Here is a 20,307-nt window from a genome sequence, read left to right on the forward strand (position 1 = left end):
GTCCACAGCTTGTGTCTTTCTTCTGTAATGACAAGCTGACTATAACACTCTGTACTGTGAACATACCACAAACCATAACCTTCTTGTAGGCAATCGTTTTTATTGAATCATTTAAGGAGAAATTTCCACTGACAGGTAGACATTTCTAGGGTATACATGTGCACGGAGTTAGTTTCTTCCCCTACGTAAGTTGCCAGTGTTTCCTTCTTGTAACTCCTCATATAAGAATCCAAAGTGCAGAACAACTGAAATTACACAGGCAAAAAGGTGGACTGTAGAAACTTCTGTGCTTAACAGACAAAGTATCGTTCGTTTGCATTTCTTTCTGAATCCTGACAATGGGTTGAAAACGGATCGAATCAAACGCGGGTGACTGAATGTCTTTGTGAACACATACGAAGAGTAAAGAGTGGTGTGATGGACAACCAACCGTTGATGGTTAAGTTACAGTGAGTACGACAAAGTACTGTCTATGGTTAGTGAGTATGAGATCAATACTATGATCAAAAGTTAAAATATTTATAAAAACAAAACAAAAAAAAGTCATTCTTATAAACAGCAATTACTCTTTCCATTTAATTTTCAAAAAGATATGTCATATGACCTACAAAAACAAAAACAGAAAAAAAAAAAGAACATGTGCAATCAATGGCATACTCTTCCCTCTGAAGTGATGGTCGTGCAGATGACCACATAGCACAGCAGCAACTCCCTCCTGTTCCTTATTTGTTCCTACTGTAGTTTGGAGTCAGCTCATTGAGGACTGGGCTCAACAATTCACAAATACCAGGTCGCTGCATTCAGTAGTATTTTTCGCAGTGGTTGACAAAGTCCACGCCCTTCATTTCCTCGCACAGGCCTCCTTGAGGCTCCAGCCCTCTTTGTCCACGTCCCTGTAGATCCAACACAGCTGTAGTTGATTTGTTTTACCCCCTCCCCCCCTCCCCCCTTGCCCAGCAGAGGTCGCTAAGGAGTCACCAAGGCTGCCGTCTGTCCGCTCCTCCTGCAGCTTCCCGTTTTCACTGCTATGACACCTGCTCTACTGGCCTCATCTGCACGTCTCCAATCTGATGAAACAATAGGAATGATCAATATGGAAACCAAACAGCGTTGCAGGCTGATACGCTTAAAAAAAAAAAAAAAAAAAAAAAAAAAGCTGGTGAGATTAAAAAAAAAAAAAAAAAAAAAGAAGTACCTGGACATGAGGAGGGGCACTGAGGACAAATGTGACCGCACTGGCTATGTCTTCCGCTTTCAAACACTGGAAAGTGGAGAAAAGAAGTATTATTCACGCAACCAATCAGTGAAACATATCTGTCAGCTCTCAGTCAAAAGCGCGCTCTTACTTTCATACTCTCATACACTGCAGCTGCTTTCTCCGGATCGCTGTTGTGGTGCCTGAAGGCAAACTCAGTCTCCACTATTCCAGGAGATATACACTGCAGGGGAGGAGAATATATTAGAAGTATGTCCTGTTTTGATACACAGACCAAACAAGCCTTCACAAACTCATTTTGAAATAAGAGAACAATGTACGTGGAGTGACCAATGTGACAGTGCAAGGATGATGTATTTCAGAAGATAGCATCGGCCTACTTCCCTCAATAAAAAGCATATCAGATTTTTCAACTGGATTTTAGATTACTGCATAATATAAACTCTGTGGAAAAAAACATGTTTATGCTACTTGAACTTTTAGTGTATTAAAGTCATCTTAACAGATGAACACAGCTGTTATGATTTCTGAAGCGTAAATACAGTCACCAGAAGGAAAAAGTTAATGTTAGTTTACTTGTATCTGTTCTAGGGCTCATTCCTGCAGCACTCTATAGCACATTCTCACTGACGCTGACAGCAAACTTACCGTGGCTCTGATGTGGGTGTTCGCTTCTCGAAGCTCCTGCCGTATCCCCTCAGTCAGAGCAGTCACAGCATATTTAGTGGCACAGTAGAAATGCTCATCAGCACTTGGCACCACTCGGTGACCACCCATACTGTTAGAGGTAGAAACAAGTCAATTGATTTACATAGCCAGCTTCCAAACATTTGAATTTGTCACTAATCAAGTAACAGAATCATTTAATAGAACTACAAAATTATTTTAATAAGTCTAATATTTCAATATCAATGGCAATTACATAAGTAAAAATTTTGATATAAATTCAATAACACATTCCCGTTGTTCCAGGTCCAACATGGGCGTGGTGGAGCTTTACTTAAAGCATTCCTGATTAAAACCACCTCAACGAACTGGCTGAGGTATTTTTTAACTAATCAATACGTTTGTTCTTAGATTCGACCTTACCTGTTAATATTGATGATGTGGCCGTCGTCCACATTCCTCTCCTTCATTGATTTGTACGCCTCCCGGGTGCAGATAGACAAGGCTAAGACATTTACCTGCAAGGGAGGGGAAGACGGCAACTTAGACCACTTACATATCAGCTAGTGGATGTTACTGTCAGTCTATATTAATGCACCATATTCAAAGAAAACAATAAGCTACATTCATGCTATGCGAAAAAAAGCATTAGTAGGTGAATATAATTTGCAGAACTTTTTTTTTTGCAACATCTTATGAGGCTGTCAGTTCAGCTGATTGATGTTCTCTGGGTCACTGTGTTGGACCATCTGAACCCACTGCTCCTATCCAGCTTGTGGCCCTGTAAGCTGCTCCTGTAGTGACATTGACGGACGGCAGGTTAAATCCAATGTGGTGGCAAGATAGGGGGAAGTGACCAAACAAGGTCAGCGTACAGATTAAACACAGGCTAAAAATACACTGCTGTACACATTCACGTGGGCTGCCATGACAACAGATGGGCGAACGTTACGAATGCAGCAGGAGTCTGGGGACAGAGATGGTTCGAGCGGGGGGTCTTCAGTGGTCAAGAGCTCAATGAATCAGAATGTCCCAACAAGAGAAATAGTGCTGGCTTTCATTAGTGGGCCTCTGCTATGCTAGGGCTGCTCCTTAGAGCCAGCTGAAGCAGCCTCTGTGAGGGGAGGGGGAGTAGTGTGTGTGTGCATGTGTGGGACCTATGTATCCAATCATTTCTGCTTTAACCCATATGACTTCCACTCATGCTAGTTAAACATTACACTTCCTCCTTTTGGTTTCTTGTTTGAGCAGAGCGACCATAAAATCAAAATGACTTAAGCGGACGATTCTAACTGTCCATATTCTAAATACAGAAAGCCCCAAGTTTATTTCTAGTTGCCTCGAGCCTAAGCGTTTTATGTCCGCGTATCTGTGATCCACCCACATCGATCATGTTCCTCCAGCCCTCTGTCTTCCCGCTGAGCAAAGGCTCATTATGGGCCAGTCCAGCATTATTGATGCACACGTCCACGCCCTTGTGTAGCGTCTTGATGGCAGAAAACATGGACAGGATCTCCTCTTCGTTGGACAGGTCACACTTGTAAGGGATCAATGTGCCACTGTAGCCTGCACTCTGACACTCTGCTGCCAGTTTCTGAAAAACACAACGAAGACACCGATCAGACATCTTTGGCAGTGGATAACAAACAATCTGAAACACAATCGGTTGCTTTTAAGTGGCTATAAACTGATTATCCTGACTGAGACATGGTTAGGCAAGAGCTATAAATGATTAACATGCAGCAGCAGCATAATTAAGATAGCAGCCCGTGTTTAACACCCTACCCGCTCAGACACAGAGACAGCAGAAGTAACATGAAAACGTAAAACCAACAGCACATCAGTTGGGGCCAGAGGTAACCTGACAGCACCAGTTGAGCCAAAACCACTCCAGTCTGTTTGCTGATAGTAAAAAAGCATATCTATCAGTGTCAATGCTGGAAGCATTCATAGTATCTTTTTCTACATGCAAACTCTTCAGTGTTAGTCAGATGCTTTTTCTTTGGCAACTTGACTTTTTCCGTATTTTTTAAGCATAGAAGCATCATTCATACATCAAATAATCAGCTCAATTGGGATTGGTATGCTACTTAGTCATTTCTTTTATACCTGCCATACTTTCAGAAATAATCAAAAGCTCTGGGAAAGTTTCCTCATTAAAAATAATGGGCAGATTGCTCAGGAATCCCATACTTTGAATCTTACTGACTCAGTCTTTCAGCTAGAAACTAATTTCAGCGATTTTTCCCCATTAAAACTTTTCAAAAAGCATTCAGCTTCACCTCTTAACTTACCCTCTGACCTACTCATCATTGACCTCTTCACACATATTCGAACATTCACACAGAAACTCACTTTCTCACATCAACTCGTCCATACTTCATACACAATTACAGTTTTATCTTTCATGTAATTTTCAGCACTTCTCAGAGCTCTGGAGCAACATTTTAGCCAATGGCAATGGTGCACCCAACTTTATCATTTAGGTGGACCAGCACCGAATAATAAATTAAATTACGACTGTACGATACGATGAAAACAATTATACTAGTAACACGATTTTCATTTTAATTGAAAAAAACTATTTAAATCATGATGATGTGACATTTTGCTGGGGTCTGTACCAAAGAGACATGTTTTCTTAAATCTAGAAAGCAAGACATGTCGGCCAGGACAGCTCTGCAGCGCTAGAGTACTTCATAATTAGAAAGTTGCAAATTAATGCTAAATATCAGCTGCAACCAAGAAAAATGTGTAGCTGCACTTTACAGATGTTTGGGCCCATACGCAAGCAAAATAGCTGCACCGAGCACTGCTTCTATAGATTTTCACACTAGCTGCGTGGGGTGGATTGTTCAGAGCTGTAGTGGGGGAGGTACGTCAAAATCTTCAGAAAAATTTGCCTCAACTTGCGCTCCCCTTCACCAACTTCCACTCAATACAAAAAAAATATGGGACATTTTGTGCCAGTCACAGGAAAGTAACAGAAACAAACAGACTTACAATTTTGGCTCCATGAGCCTCCAAGGGACAGAAGCATAAATCACACTGCCACACTGAACCTCATATTACCTGAGAGCAAAAAACTTCAGAAACTGAGACAGAGGCTTTCCTTAACCCCGACAGCGCTTACATTTTTGACACTACACACAAATTTCATACAGTGTGCTCAGCAGGGTGTCCCATCTCTAAAGATACCATCATTTAGGCAGTATGAGTTTCTTCTTCTTTGAGCTAGAAGCCAGGAAATGAGAGGCTCATCTCAGCTAAAACCTTTATGAGATAAACGCTCTGAGCCAGGAGTTAAACAACATTAACCATCACCACGGCGAGCTTTGATTACAGCTGGGGAAACACAGCAGTTATAGATTTACTAATTAGTACAGTTTATCACACACACACACACACACACACACACAGGCCAAACACTCAATTTAAACTCCATGTTCTGCGCATTCTTACACTGACATTTATGCAAATTTTCAGTCCAGTGCATAATGTCGAGGCTTTCCTTCCTATTTTCCAATTATCTATACTCCTTCAGCTGCTTCTACATTCAAATATAACTAAAAACTTTCCAACAGGCCTCAAAATATTCTGCATCTTTGATACATTATTGATATTCTTCAACTTTTTTAAAGCTAGATATGTACTTCAGCATCAGTTTTTTGAGCATTGAGCGTTCTCCAGAAGTCACTCTCTCAAGTCCAAATTGCACTTTTCTAATGAAATCCAAATCATGACCCTTTATGAGAGAGAGCCGGCTTTGCACTGAGGGGATGCTGCTTGCTTCGGGATACAGCTGGGCTGAGCCTGCTGCAAGCGGAGCAGGCTATACTCCAACCAGGTCAGCTGGCTGTCCACCACTGTGGGCTCTGATGCAAACTGACACAGATCCTCCTGCAAGGCACAGCTGCACCAGTCACCTGATGTCTCGCTCTGGGTGCCAGTCAGACTGGAGGGGGCGTGGGTGGTAAGGGCGGGGCTGGTGGCAGACGGAGATGATGCACAGCACTGTCTAACACTCTGCCGGCGTAAGCAGCCAAAAGTATCAAATGTTTGGAAAGGAAAGGAAAAACTGACCTTATGACCTTAAAAGTGATGATGAGTCAATGTGTCGGATATTTTCTCAGAGGTAAACAGGAAGTTGCAAACAGATATTTCAAAGGCAGCTACGTTATGGCTGGCTTACTACTTCAACTTTAACTATTAACTACTTAGACTGACCCTGACAGACAGGTTACTATCTATTGTAAATTTACAATCACAATTATTATTTTTTGTATAGTATACGTGTTTTAGTTAAGCTTTCCACATACTCCCTAAAACCTGCAAAAATACTCTTCGTTAACAAGAGCTGATAGACAATCAACTGTAAATGTTTGTTTTGGCGTCAGTCACACAAAAGGAAACTGCAAGGGTTTATATCCAGATTTATTTACTGTTGTCCGACCGTGCAATAACAAATCCATAAAAGCACTGGCAGAGTTACAAACCTTTAAAGCGGCCATGTGACATGTTGTGGGTGTGCAACAAGAAATAATGCACATCAAGGGCTGGGGTGAGGTGCTGATCAGTAGAAATAGACTTGAAAGCAGAAAAAAGTAGAAACAAAAAAAAAAGGAATGCGCACTCTGGCTACACAGACATGCTTCTTTGCAAGCTGATGCCGACTTAACCCTCAGGCCCCCTTAGAGATCAACAACCACACAGAGACACAGGCACTGATAGGTTTTATACGCCACGCCCTAGAAACACATTTGATGGGGACAGTCAACACCCACGTTCACGCCAGAAAGCATTCTGAGTAATATGGCAAGTCACAATTAGTACCAGATAACACTTGGCATGCAGTTCAAACCAAAACTGATAATATCCACCCAGGCAAGAGTCTGCAAGACGGTTGATGTAACCAAACTCAGAGCAGAGGCAGCCCGATCTAAGGTTTCATAGGGAGAAAATAAATGAAGAAAGCAGCAGCTGAAAGTTGGTAATCGCTACATGTAGTGGTGTCGATCAATGTGACCATGTTGTGAGATTGTCTGTTCAATGCCTGACACCTGGACATAAGCGCCACATCTGCTGATGCGTATATCTGCTGATCCTGGCAGACACTGGATTCGCTCCTTAAGGAAAAAGAAACCAAGTATACTTGTGAAGCCTGCTTTAGATAATCAGGATGAAATTGGATTGAGGGATCATTTTGGTTTTTTCTAACAAAACGTGTAATAGAGTGAATGCACCCTATCTCACACTTGGAGTGTGCAGATTTCCCTGCTCTTCCTCTAAGCTCTTTAACTGGGATTATCCAGGGAGAAGGCATTACTGAAATAAAGCTGTCAAAATGCTAAAACACTGAAAACCTGTCTGGTCTGTAAAACTCTTGCCTGTGCATACGGACCGCTGCCATTCATCCATTGCATCAAATGTGAATTCAGACCATACCTCTTTACATCACACTCGCCTGAATCCCTGGGGATACAGGGTCTGAGGCAGGAAGGAACCAGCAGACAGATTGGTGGAGAGGCCCTTATTTATATAGAAAGGAGGTTAACGTCTTCTGTTAGAGGGAGAGAGTTAGTTGAGTTATTGAGGTTTAAGTGCTAGCAGCAGAGCAAAAAGGCTGTGATCATGGTCCAACAACAGGAAGTCACAGGCTGTGAATCTTGATGTGTGTGTTTGCGTGTGTGGGTGAGTCTTGGCACCAGCTGTCCCGCCATGGCCAGTACCAGCCCTTATACTGGCCACACCTACATGCAAAGGCAGTGTCCGACAAAATAAGCAACCGGGCCTAACACAGACAATGATGCACTGACATAGTTGGCAAATGCACTGTTCACATGATTCATTCATCACAATCCAAACTGAAAGTGGGTATCTGCAGGTTTAAGCATGTTTGGCAGTACACCTTCGAAGAGACTGATGAAAAACAAGAGTAAACCACTGAACGCATCTCGCCCAATATGTTTGAGGGGAAGGTGTAGTGAAATTAATCAAATGCAGCTTCCGAATCCAGTGAACCAAAAGCATGTTGGTAACCTTAAATGAAACATGAACCTAAGCATAGGTCTCCTTTAAATAGTTATATTATTTTCCTTCTCTCTTCTGAACAGCTTGATGTTCTAATCAAGTTTCCGCACCGTTTGTTTTACTCTGGACAATATTTACAAAATCGAAAAATGTTTTACATGTACAAACCTATTTTCATATCTTCTGTGTTATCACTTCCTTTCATACGGTAAATGTTCTTGTGCGGTTATGGAAGAGTGCACACACATTAAGAGCTCTGTAGCTCAAATAAAATCATTGTTTGCCATTACCCACACAGTCTTGATAAGAGCAATACTGAAAGATAAAAATATCTTAAAATTCAATAGACAAATAACGTCACCACAGGTCATAAACCCTTTACATGTAATGTGTAGACAGAGGGTGTACATACACCCACGCAGCACTCTATGGCACATGTGTACATGACTACATAGGCACATTCATGGCCTGTAACCCCTGCAGGGGGCTGTTATATAAGGTCTACAATGGCGGGACATCATTGTCCCTCGCCATGTTCATCAATCATTTACCCGTTCACATGGAACTGGTGTAAATGGACCGGCGAAAAAACAACTCGCTAGAGAACAGGAAAGGGATAAAAATAAAAAAAAGATGCCGAAGTGCTAAAGGCAGACAAGCTTTAAGTGGTGAGCCAGATCAATAGGACAAGGTAGCAGCTATGAGCAGAAAGAGCTGAGAAATTAGATTTGTCTCAGGTCGCCCAGACAAAAGAGGGATTGTGTTATAGCCCGCCGTGTCTCCTCTTATTCTATGAAAAGACTGGTAGGCGGCTTGAAGAAAAAAAAAAAAAAAAAAAAAAATCAAAAGATGTAAACGCAGCTACCAACTCTTCCCCTCTTGATCCTCTCTGCCCCGTCTCTTAAATACCTGTGACACACAGAACAATTTTGCCTGTCATACTGCATTTTCGTCCTCATTACCGAGGCTGTTGTCCAGTGATCATAAAAAGTGTGCAGAAGGAGGGAGGAGGAGAGGGAGGGAGGCTTGGCAGCCAGGAGGTGAACCAGAAGGAGAGTGAGAACAAAACAAAACCTGAAGCAAATTGCATTACAGAGGATCAAAATGCACTCCGATGTCAGCACGTCCTCCTTTATAGGAAGGCAAGAGAAGGCAGCGCGGGCTAGGTCGGGCACGCACCGTCTCACGGAAAAACCACCCGACAGATGAATCAAAATACTGTAAGACTAATTTAGTGCTATTATCCTCAAAAGTGTAATGACTGAAATGTAGGCAATACTTCCTCCTGAAGCCATGAGACAGAGAGCCAAATCTGTGTTCAGAGATACGAGGAAAAGAAGAAAAGAACTGAAGTGCAGTTCTTCTTTAATGTCCTTTTGGAAAACAAAACTAAATCCAACTAAACTGTTTTTATTTCACAGAATAGTTGACTCTCTCAAGTTTAGCCTGAGCACAATCACACCGAGTGTCTGGGGTCAAAGGTGACAGTAGGCTGTATAACAGGATTGAAGCAGGCTAGAGGGGGCGGTTGTGCGATTAGCTCTTCTGCACACACTGAAATACTGCAAGCCAAAAGGGCTAAAGGTTGAACACGGTGGTTTTACAGCACTTCCATCAGGAGAGTCTCATCAAGATGAGGAGATAACAAAAAATTAAATATGTTTTTTCTCAGGAGTTCCAATCAAGGAATAATCTAGCAGCACTCTGAATGTTAGCCCGGGGAGTAAATCGCTTTTAATCTAAACATGATGTCTGTTGATGAGTCAATTAAAAAACATTTTCTGTGATCACAAGTGTGTGACAGCTGGTGTTTGGTTTGAAAAAGGCTTTTATAACCCTGATAGACTGAAGACGGAGCAGGCGGCCAGGTGTTGTGTAACAAACTGGTGCAACCAGTGTGGTGGCATTTTATTTTCCTAAACAAAGTGATAAAAAAGGAAAAGGCGGCTGCAGATCTTTATTGTAAATAAGACAGAAAACAAGTTTGAGGATGGTATTTCTGTCAGCAATGCTTCAGTGCCAGATTTATTACAGAGAGAGCAGCCTTTAGTCACGTATTCACATGGGCATCATATGATACAAAATGGCTCTCCGGTTCTCTTGTTTGTAGTTGAAACACGCTCAGGGGTGAAGCTTCTTTCAAGAAAAGCAGAATGCCTCACGTGGCTCCTCCATCTCATGTGACGGGTTATTCCTGCACCTGATGCAGGCCATCGGTGTGGCAACTTTGCTCTCACCAGAGGCCTGAGGGCGACCCTGATGCTGAGCCACATCATTATGCATGCTAAGTTTATGATAACTGGAACTCAGGGCAGACAACAGAAACAGACACAGAGGGGTCTCATGGAGACGCTGTTGATCTGACGCGCTCCAAAATGAAAACCTTTCAAACTGGGCCAAACTTGGCTTGGTCTATTCAGCGTGTGAGCTTGAAGTAGCCATAAAATGTTTCCAATATCAAACAAACACCCAGCAGCAAATCCAATTTGGCCATTGTCGAAGCGAAAACAATCCAATTTGCACCCCCCCCCCCCCCACCCATTTTTAGAATTACTGAACTTGGTGAACTGGTTGTCGGTGTTGCTGTGTTGGAATTTCATAAAAGCCCTTTCAAAGTGCTTTCTTTCGCTCTCTGCTGCAAATGTACATTCAATTACAAGTACTGGCGTGCTCCCGCAGTTGCACTTAACGTTTAAATGATGTCTTCCTCTATTGCACGTACAAATCGCACACACAATCTCTCAGGCTGCGCAGCCGATGAAGAGCTTTCCAGCAAAGTCTTCGACAGGACAGGACAGGACAGGAAGCGCCCCACCTATCATAGCAGGAGGCCCGGGGAGGGAATGTCGATGCCAGTAAACCTTACACCTTGAAAAATGATAAGCACAGAGAGGACAGCACAGTGGTGGTGCAGGGAGAACAGATCATAGGGGTCACTGAGCTGTCTAGACCGATCAGACTGTTAACTGCAAGAGACCCTGGCGAGTGCATATTAAGTCATTTAAAAACACTCCTGACATAAGAGCGTTAAATAATTTACACGCCATTAAGAAATGTAACTGAATTTTCATTAATATGCAGTAACATGAGTTGTATTACGGTATAGTAGTAAAACGATAGTCTCCTCTAGTGAGATTCGGACAAATAGTGGGTACAATATATCTCAGGGATTTTAGTAGGGCTGCTCTTTAACCATGTCTCAGTCACAACATTAAAAGAACTGACAGGTGAGGTAAATAACACTTATCATCTCATTACAATGCAGTGTTGTGCTGGGAGACCTTGGCTCCTAGCGTTCATGTGGATGCCACTTGACAAACGCCATTGCTGACCAACGACACCCACTCATGGCAACGGCATTCACTGATGACTGTAACCCCTCCCCCGCTGGACAATGCGCCTGACACACCACAAAAACTTGAATGACCCGAGGAACACAACAAAGAACTCAAACCTTCAACCTAGCCCCCAAATTTCCCGGATCCCAGTCTGACTGAGTATCAATAGGACATGCTGAAACAAGCCTGATCCATGGGAGCTGAGGGGGCCACTTTGGATCGGACTTGGCTTTGACCCGTTGAATCATGAACACAGGAATTCTGGAGGTATCCTGTGGTGTCTAGGGCATTGGTGGCGAATCCTTTAAGTCCTGTGGGTTGCGAGGTGGGGTCTCCATGAACTGTACTTGTTCCGGCACACCCTGCAGATGCTTGATTGGATCTGGGGGATTTGGAGGCCACGTCAAAGCCTTGCTTTGTGGCAGTGTACATTGTTAGCTACAGCCACTGGGGAGTTCTGTTGCCAGGAGGGGGTGAACGTTGTCTACAACAGTGTTTGGGTGGGTGGTGCATGTTAAGTGGCATCACCATGAATGCCAGGACCCAAGGATCCCCAGCAGGGCATTGCATGGTAACGAGATGATCAATGTTACCATTGCAACTGTTTGTTCTTTTAACGTTGTGGCTGATCGGTATACCATACTGGCTGTTTCTACAAGGGTTGGGCCATCGTCGATCGTCAATGGCTGACAGTCATCTATTTAATGCAACGTTCTCCTGGGAAACCTTGGCTCCTGAGATTCATGTGAAGGCCACTTGACATGCACTGCCTACCAAAGTACCAATGTCATCCACATAAACAACCTCTTGGCAATGGCACTCTCCAATGGGAGTGTGAGTGTGGGTTGATTTCTGTTTGGGGGATAAAATCTTGTTATTGAAAAATAGACGTTAGTAGATTTAACTATGAGTACAGGTGTGGTGGCTTGGCTATTGATTAACCCCTATTGAGGGCTGCCTGAATTATAGTACCTTTCGAGGTATAGTAACTTTGTAGGGCCCCCAAAATCAACAATATCATTGTTCAATGCAATGTTATACTGTTATGTTATACTTTGTGCGCTATGTGCATGATTTTGGAATAGATGGAGGTAAGTTGTAAAACTAATTTCAAGCATGAAATGTACTGATGTTGGTAATGTTGTACTCCTGTGATCATTACAGAGAAAAAAAACATACCGATTTTTATCAGCAAAAAATCCCCGCATTTCATGATGTGCATCTGCAAACCCATATGTCACTTGTACCCTCAAAACAATCCAAACTGCTTTAAGAGGATTCATACATGAGAAAATGCTGTTATTAGCTGTGTTGCTGAGAATGTCTTTAGGGGCAGAACCCATGGAAACATGATGGATTATTAGTTCGGTAGAAGACTTTGTCAGCTCACGGGTCCAGTGGAAAACGTTCAGTCAGTGGAAAAGCTTTCTGCATGGGTAAGACAAAAGCCTGTGAGCTGAAGAAGCTGTGAGGTAACTCGATGAGCTCAGGAGAAAATTGACACGGGGAATCAAATAACAACTGTGCAGGTGAAGACAGCAGTGCTTTGATTAGACTCATAGCCGGTGACAAGGGATACAGCAAAAAGCACAACGCTAAAACAAATAACGATCGGACTATTCATAGATATTGTACTGAATGTGCAGAAGGAAATGAGCTTTGCAGTATTAAAGTGGGTTTGGGAAACGTTTCAGCGACCATCTATGCTACAGTTTTGCTCATCAAACAAACAACTAAAATTATCGAACACGAGGACGAAGAGAAGAAGAAAGACATTCAGAAAAATCAGGACACAGATTAAATGAAAGAAGCACAAAGTGAGGCCGAGGGTGTGAGACAAACAGTGAAGCTGTCTGACCTGACCCACTTCAAATCCTTTCTGAAGTGATTCTATTCACAATGAAATAACAGGTCAGGCTGTCCAGACACAACCTACAGGAGGTGGTTGTGAGTACACGACAGTTTTTGCAGACAGAGAAGACGTTGATTGACTTTTATAGTGTCACCTCAGCTCCTGAAGCATGACTGAGCGCCTTTTAGCTCCTTCAGAATTGGGCGCCGAATCAGAGTTGGTCAGCCAAGGTCTTAAATTAACCTGCTGGCTCACCTGCCAAGGGCTTTGAGTTCGAATTTAGAATGTGCTCACTCAAATAAAAGATGCTTAGGCTAATTTAGACTACCGCTTTGTGCAGAGCTGCACGAACAGGCAGCCACTCAGGAGCCTGTTTGAGTCGAGCCCACTTGAGAAAAGCATATTGACAGTCTTAAGTCTTAAGTCTTAAGACGGACAAAGGCCAGAAACTGAACGTAAGCAATACTCAAATGTCTAAATCTCAAAAGACCATCAGCATTTATGCTTAAAAACAAACAGTCATCCATCATTATGCGCCTGATTCGAGTTTTCTTATCCCAGACTGTTTTTCTCTATTGCAGAGCACAATAACAAAGACATAGATTATCTTCTTTGGACGTTTTTAAATGCAGAATCTCTTCCCAATCTCTTGCAAACACAGGCTCTTTGTATGCCAACCTCAAATCTGTTTAGCACTAAAACCCTCAAATTATGTTTTCTAAAATTATCTGATCCAAAACTGCAGCAGCCGAAGCTCTGTGTTGTGACAGATGCCTCTTTTGTGGGCACCCTCAAAGCACCCAGCAAATGTCAGCTCCACCTTATCAAAGTTTTAATGGACTTCAAAAAATACAAATAGGTTTATTTATTGTCCTGGAGCAGATGTACTTTCTGCATTTAGCCTTGGTGAAAACAAATGTGAATACTGGCGGGAAGGATGGATTTTTTTCCCCTGTAAAAAGCACATTTGAATCTTTCAGAGAAAATATATAGATTTTAGACATAAAACTGTATTGACCAGTGAAGGGACATAGCTGAGATTGCGGCCCCATCCTTGTGGGTGAGGATTTTTTTGACACAAGCTGTTAAGAATTAGGTGTCGATGTTTCTTATCGGCCCACATACATTGGACACAAACTACACATTCCAGGAATCATTAGATGCATAGGCGACCACTGAATTTGATTGATTATATGACAGACCCCAGTCCATTTCAACCTATGTCTCTCCTCCCCGCTACACAACAGCACCGACAGTAAACTCCTCTGCACTAGTCCCGACCTTCAGATAATGCAAAAAAACCATAATATGCTTTTTATGGCTCTCTTATAATTTCAAGGTGTAGGCATGCACTTAATTACATCCATATTGGCAACAGGGTTCTAGGAGATTCAAATGGAAAAGGTTTTCTACATTACAAGTTATATTTGTGAAATTAAGTTTAGCAAATAGAAAATAAGATCAATTAATTCCATTTTATGCAAATGTAATGCAATATTATGTAATGTATTTTAAATGAGAGATTATTGTGTTGATCAGCAACTGGAGGTGATACTCCCATAACTGTTTTTGCTACAGTATCACATTGTGGTAGGTAAACAGATATACCAACAGTGCCTCAGAGAGCTTAAAAAAAAAAGAAAAAAAAAGTGAGCTCAGACTTAAGGGAACAGTTCTTTTCCATTTCCTGAGGTTCATCCTTTGTCTGATAGTGACCTCACCACTGATATTCTTCAGAATTTGGCTGTAATGAAAATGCTTGTACATATGGCTCTCCATGGCACGCTTTAGGACGGCACCGAAGCCGCAGAAGCCACAGAAGCCACTTTTAAAAGCTTCTGTCACCTCTAAGATTACATTATTTGCACTAGGAAGACATTTTTCTTCCAGCAAAATAAAAAGCTTCTTCCACTGGTCTCGGAGGGGTTTCACAAAAGTTAATGAGAAGCTGCGTCGCTGCTACTTGGACGCGGCCCCGTCTTCTCCATTCCTGTACAGAGCCCATGGTGACCACACGTCTCCTTTCAGCTCGCTGCTCCCCCACTGACTACTCTACAGTCTCACAGACAATAAAACAATGCTGCAGCCACAACTCTCCACTCCGCTCTCTCCATGTCTTGTGTACACAGAAAAACAGATACCTACATCATTTGAATACATTTCTCCCATTAACTCTTTCAGCTGGTCTGCTATGAGTGGGAATAGTGCTGTTGGAACATACTGACCGTCAATTCCCGAGTAAAGAAATAAAACACCAAAGGGAAGTCAATAACAATTGCTTAGTGATGGACACTTGCATCCCCCACTAGCAGCATGCCAGTTCTGGCCCAACTACAGCAAGAACCCAGTTAACATAGCAGGGGGAGCACAATACCGGCTTTGTCCTCAAACTCACACAGACCGCTCTCTAAGGTCGTGTACAAGTGATGAAATCTGTAAAAGATGGGAGAGATGGAAACCTGTCGCTCTAGACAACCTGATATGCATCTCTAATAAGGACAAATGTTTACTTAGTCATATTAAAGCTTTAGTTTCATGCAAGTTTAATCTTCCATTATGAAGAAGTACTTAGATTGCCCCGGCTGCAATGTAATGTAATGTAATGTAATGTAATGTAATGTAATCTTTAATGCTGTTGTTATGTAAAAGTACCATAAAGGTTTGAAAGGTTGTGACCTTGTTTTAGTCTTGCACAAGTTGCAGACAGGGGCTGAAACAAGCTGGTGCAGTTAACTATTGACAGGAGGGGCCATGTGACCAGAGTATGAATGGAGGGAGGCTATCTATTGCGCAATTTACACTCACTGTATGCGTGTACGGGCATGGGTGTATGTGTGCGGCTAAGGTAGGGAAACTGCCCCCATGTCAAAAACAAGACCTGACTGAAATATGCAGGAATTGTCTTTTGTTTAAATCACTAGAAAGAAAAGTCAACCTTGACTGCTTGCAATTCATGCTTTCTTAACACCGTCGCCAGCTGAGTTCCTCAAATTGATGTTGCTCAAGTACTAAACTTAGCCAAACTATATTACAGCCAAGCACTGAACGGTGCAGCAGCAGAAACGGATGTAACAGACACCGTACTGTCTGGTGCACTGTAAGGCCTCTTGGTGGGAAAAAAGCCAAAGCGAGATGAGGAACTTACAAACCCTGCAGCTGCAGCATCGGTCGAATAATCAATTCCTTGATCAAATGTAAACTATTTTGTTATACAATTGTTTGATTCCGTCATTGTTCATGCAAAAATGTCAAACATCTGTTGGTTCCAGCTTGTTAGATGCAAGAATTTACTGCTTTCCTTTGTCATTTATATAAGTAAATGAAGAGTCTTTGGGTTTTAGATCTTAGTTAGTCAAAAGAAGCTCATAAAAGTCCTAACTTAGATGTGAAAAGTGTAATGAGCATTTCTTTTTACTGTTTTTTTACATTGACATAATTAATCGATATATCGTGCATATAATTGGCTGATTAATCGATTATGAAAATAATAATCAAAAACGGCCCTTTATAAATCGCGTCAACATCTTGATACTTGGATAGTACTAGATATGAACTCCGATGTAACACGGCACTGCACTGACGACCCTTTTCATCAAGTCTTCAGCAAACCACTCTCCCAATTTGGTGAAAGGATACATATTGATTTAATAAAGCTTCATACTTATTAGATTAGCTATAATGGACTGTGGTCTAAAAGCACGAGATTAAATCTATTCGAGGGGCTCTGTGGAACTTCTGTGCTGTGCTGGAAGTCGGCTGTTAGTTCATGTCAGTGGACTCCGTTTCTAAACTAACGCTGGCTACTGCTGCTCTCAGTTAGCAGGTCAGAGTGAGGCACTGACATCGTGTATAAAGTCACATCCTTTGGACTGGCGCGGGAATTACAACAAGGGGCAACAACTTGAACAAGTTACAATCCACTCACATATTGCCAATAAAATGATGAATATATGCGAATAGCCACAAATTATTACATTATCCTTACATGTCTGTGAGGCTCTGTATTCTACCCGACGGAGAGTTTTCGCTGAGCCTGTAGAACATAATATGTAGGTAAAGACTTCTCTGCAGCACGACAACATTTAATCTAAAACAGTCTTTTGCGATTTGACAACTGCAGTAGGTCCTATTGCAGTTTCGACAGAATTCTGATTAATTGTTCAGCCTGGATGTGCGAATACGAGTACAAAACCTAAATATTCAGTGTTGTTGACAACCACAGGCGATTTAAACCGCAGCCCTCTGCTTAAAGAAAGAAAAAACATCACTGTCAAAAGGTGGCTGCATGTGGGCGTACCAGGCCTTGTGCAGAGCAGCACTGGAAGCTAGGACAAGTGCTGGTAAGGAGACAGAGCCAGGCTTAATTATTGGCTGACGAGATAAGCAAGGTGCAGTGCCTTATGGCTTATGGTTAGACAAGAGCAGGCGGGGAGGGGCCGCTGGCACCTGCCCGCTTGTGTCCTGCCTCACAGTGCAATACTCCACCTAAGTGTGTGTGTGTGTCAGACAGTGTGTCACGCAAGCAGAGCTGCGACCGCTGCACTTCACCTCGGCAATTAGTTCATTCATTAATTGCTTTAATTACAGACACAAATGCGCACGCAGGTCGAGCGTAATCACCGCTGACAGCAATTACTTTCATAGTCTGGATGGGAGCGGGACTTAAATAATGATTGGACTCGTCTTATATTGTCACGGCGGGCGTGAGCACTGACCTAAAAAAAAAGAACATGTCAAGTGTATCGGATCACGTAATGTCCCAAAATCGCAGCAGAAATTAATAACGCTGCATCAAGTATGGGAGGGAGAAATGAGATCAAGCGTTGATGAGCATGTCTTTAAATCGCTTATATAAAATACATTCGAGGTTAAAATTCTATTCAAGATCCTATTCATCAGGATCTGTTTCTGGTGAACCTGTTTGACAGACGATTAAAAGAGCCTGTCATGTGATACGGGAAATACATTCTTACACACACACACACACACACACACACACACACACACACACACACACACACACACACACACACACACGAGGCAACACTTGATTCAAAGCGTCCTCCACAAGGGACGAGACGCCCCTGATCCCTCCTGAGAGAGCCGCGAGCATACCTCTTTGGAAACTGGGGTAAGGTAACTCGACTCTACCCGGGCAGACCGTTCATTACTGTAACACCAGCGGCAGGAGGAGCATAAGGGGGTGACCCCCACGAGAAATCGTCCCACGCAATCATCAGCTGTCAGCGGGGATATCCCTTGCTGAAGGTGTCGCTCACTTGGCAGGGCGCGCTGAGCCCCTGCCAGCTCTGTCAACTGGTGATCTGCCGCTACTGACCTCTGACCCCAGCAGAAGAAGGTCAGTCAGAAAGGAAGTGGATTTTCCAGCAAGGATTAATAACAGAGATGATTGCAGATTAGGGGTGTGCGGTGGCAGAGGGGGCGCTGGTTTTAAGGTGCATCGTGTTCGCGTCATCTGGTGGGTGGTACTGTGTGTACCATCAGATACTTTGTCAGTGAGGAGTTGAGCGCCAGGTGATACAATGTCCCCGTTATTCATGTGGGGCATTGGTGGCAATAGCTGGTCGAGATTTACCTTTTTGATTATGCAACACATTTTTTGAAGCCACTGTTCCTTGACTGCGGGTTGATATTAGTAAATTGTGTGGTCCTGTTACTACTAAGGTTAACGGGGTGCCTCCTCTTTAATTAAATTGGTTACCTGGTGTAAAATCCTGCCGGACTTTTCAACCAACAAAGCCGCGTAACCTTCATTTAACAGTGTCTCACGAAGCGTCAACGTTGAGGCTAACGGTTTCTAGCTGAAGTTGTAAAGCTAATGTTAGCTAGCGAGTTAACGTAAGTTAGCTAGTTTGTTGTTGCTCTGACAGAGCTAGCCTCCGCTGCGAGTCGGACCCGCTTCTCCCACGGCTGTCATGTTGTAATAAATTAAACTGCCCACCTCTATTTTGTCGACACTCCTGGCGCAGCCGACAACCCTCATGCCTTGCTGGACCAGTGCCCGGGCTACAGCCGCTCCAATCCCCACTGAGGCTCCGGTCACCAGGGCCACTCTGCCTTTCCACCGCTCCATCTCCCCCCGTGCTGTCTCACCACCGGCACTGTACGCGAAACAACCGCTCCCGTGCGCTATCTCTGTCGGCTTAGTTCAAGCTGTCACACTCGCAGCAATCAGTGTGATCTGAGATACGTTCAAACTGAGGGATGCGGCAGCCTCCGGTCTCAATCTGTGCAGCATCCAGGACAGCGGCGGGCAGTGTGCCTAAAGCCCGGATCCATGCGCTCCTCTGGATGAAATATGAGGAGCCCTGGCGTGTGTAAATGTTTGGTTCACATCACCTCCCACTTTCTTTTTGAGCCCAGGGGCCTGGAGCGCTCTCTCTGTTCGGCGATCTACCGCCGCCTGCTGGAGACAACGAGAACCACAAAATTGTGCTTCGCATGTTGCCTTCAAGTGACTCACGTAATAAAAACCTTTAGGAAGTTGTGGAAGCACATGGGGAACTTATTCAAATAATGATGTAAACCTGAATGTTAATGTTGTTTAAGTTGTAATAAAGTTTTGATCATGCAACTCAAGCTTTACTGAAATACTACAGTTTGTCCAACATAAATACGACACAAACGTTTTTTTTCTTTGAAACAAAAATATGTAACAACAATCAAGGGATAAAACAGAAACATATATCAGTAACATTTAAGCTGCACATATAATGAAGATAACACTCAAGATGGCATATTATACATTTACCTGAATCGAAGGCTTTGACAGGTAGTTCTACTGAGAACGTTTACACTTCCGATACAAGTGAAGGTAGCATTATCTCCACAGACTTGCTGAATTTAAAGGTGCTCTATGTAGATTTTGAAAAGGAACACTTAACGCTAGCACTATTAATAAGATAATAATACAAACTCCAATATGTTGAGTTGATGCATTTCTACAATTGAACAAACAAGCTGTTGTCAGAAGGGAATAAAGTTTACACATCATTTGAGGCTTAAAGGCACCTACTTAAAAGGTCCTTGCAAATAGAAACAAATGTAATAATATGAAATTGTGTTGTGTTTTGAGGTCAGGTTGTTTATTCAGTTTATTTAATCATTAAAAAAAAAAATCTCTCTTCTGATTAAAATTCCTTCCCCAAAACTAAAAAGTGCACCTCCAAGTTCCACCATTCCTG

General features: G+C 42.8%; 1 protein-coding gene across 1 annotated transcript; it reads right to left on the bottom strand.

Moving 5' to 3' along the window:
* Positions 1-80: 80 nt before the first annotated feature.
* Positions 81-19,560, bottom strand: dhrs11a (dehydrogenase/reductase (SDR family) member 11a). The gene is made up of 7 exons (XM_037120700.1): positions 19,065-19,560; positions 3,267-3,476; positions 2,306-2,400; positions 1,865-1,994; positions 1,347-1,439; positions 1,196-1,261; positions 81-1,067 (listed from the first exon to the last, which is right to left on the bottom strand). Exons 1-7 carry the CDS (start codon positions 19,194-19,196, stop codon positions 1,026-1,028), a joined length of 768 nt encoding a protein of 255 aa, XP_036976595.1. The 5' UTR covers positions 19,197-19,560; the 3' UTR covers positions 81-1,025.
* Between the last annotated feature and the right edge of the window lie 747 nt (positions 19,561-20,307).

The sequence above is a fragment of the Acanthopagrus latus genome, chromosome 13, assembly GCF_904848185.1.
Source record: "Acanthopagrus latus isolate v.2019 chromosome 13, fAcaLat1.1, whole genome shotgun sequence".
NCBI lineage: Eukaryota > Metazoa > Chordata > Actinopteri > Spariformes > Sparidae > Acanthopagrus > Acanthopagrus latus.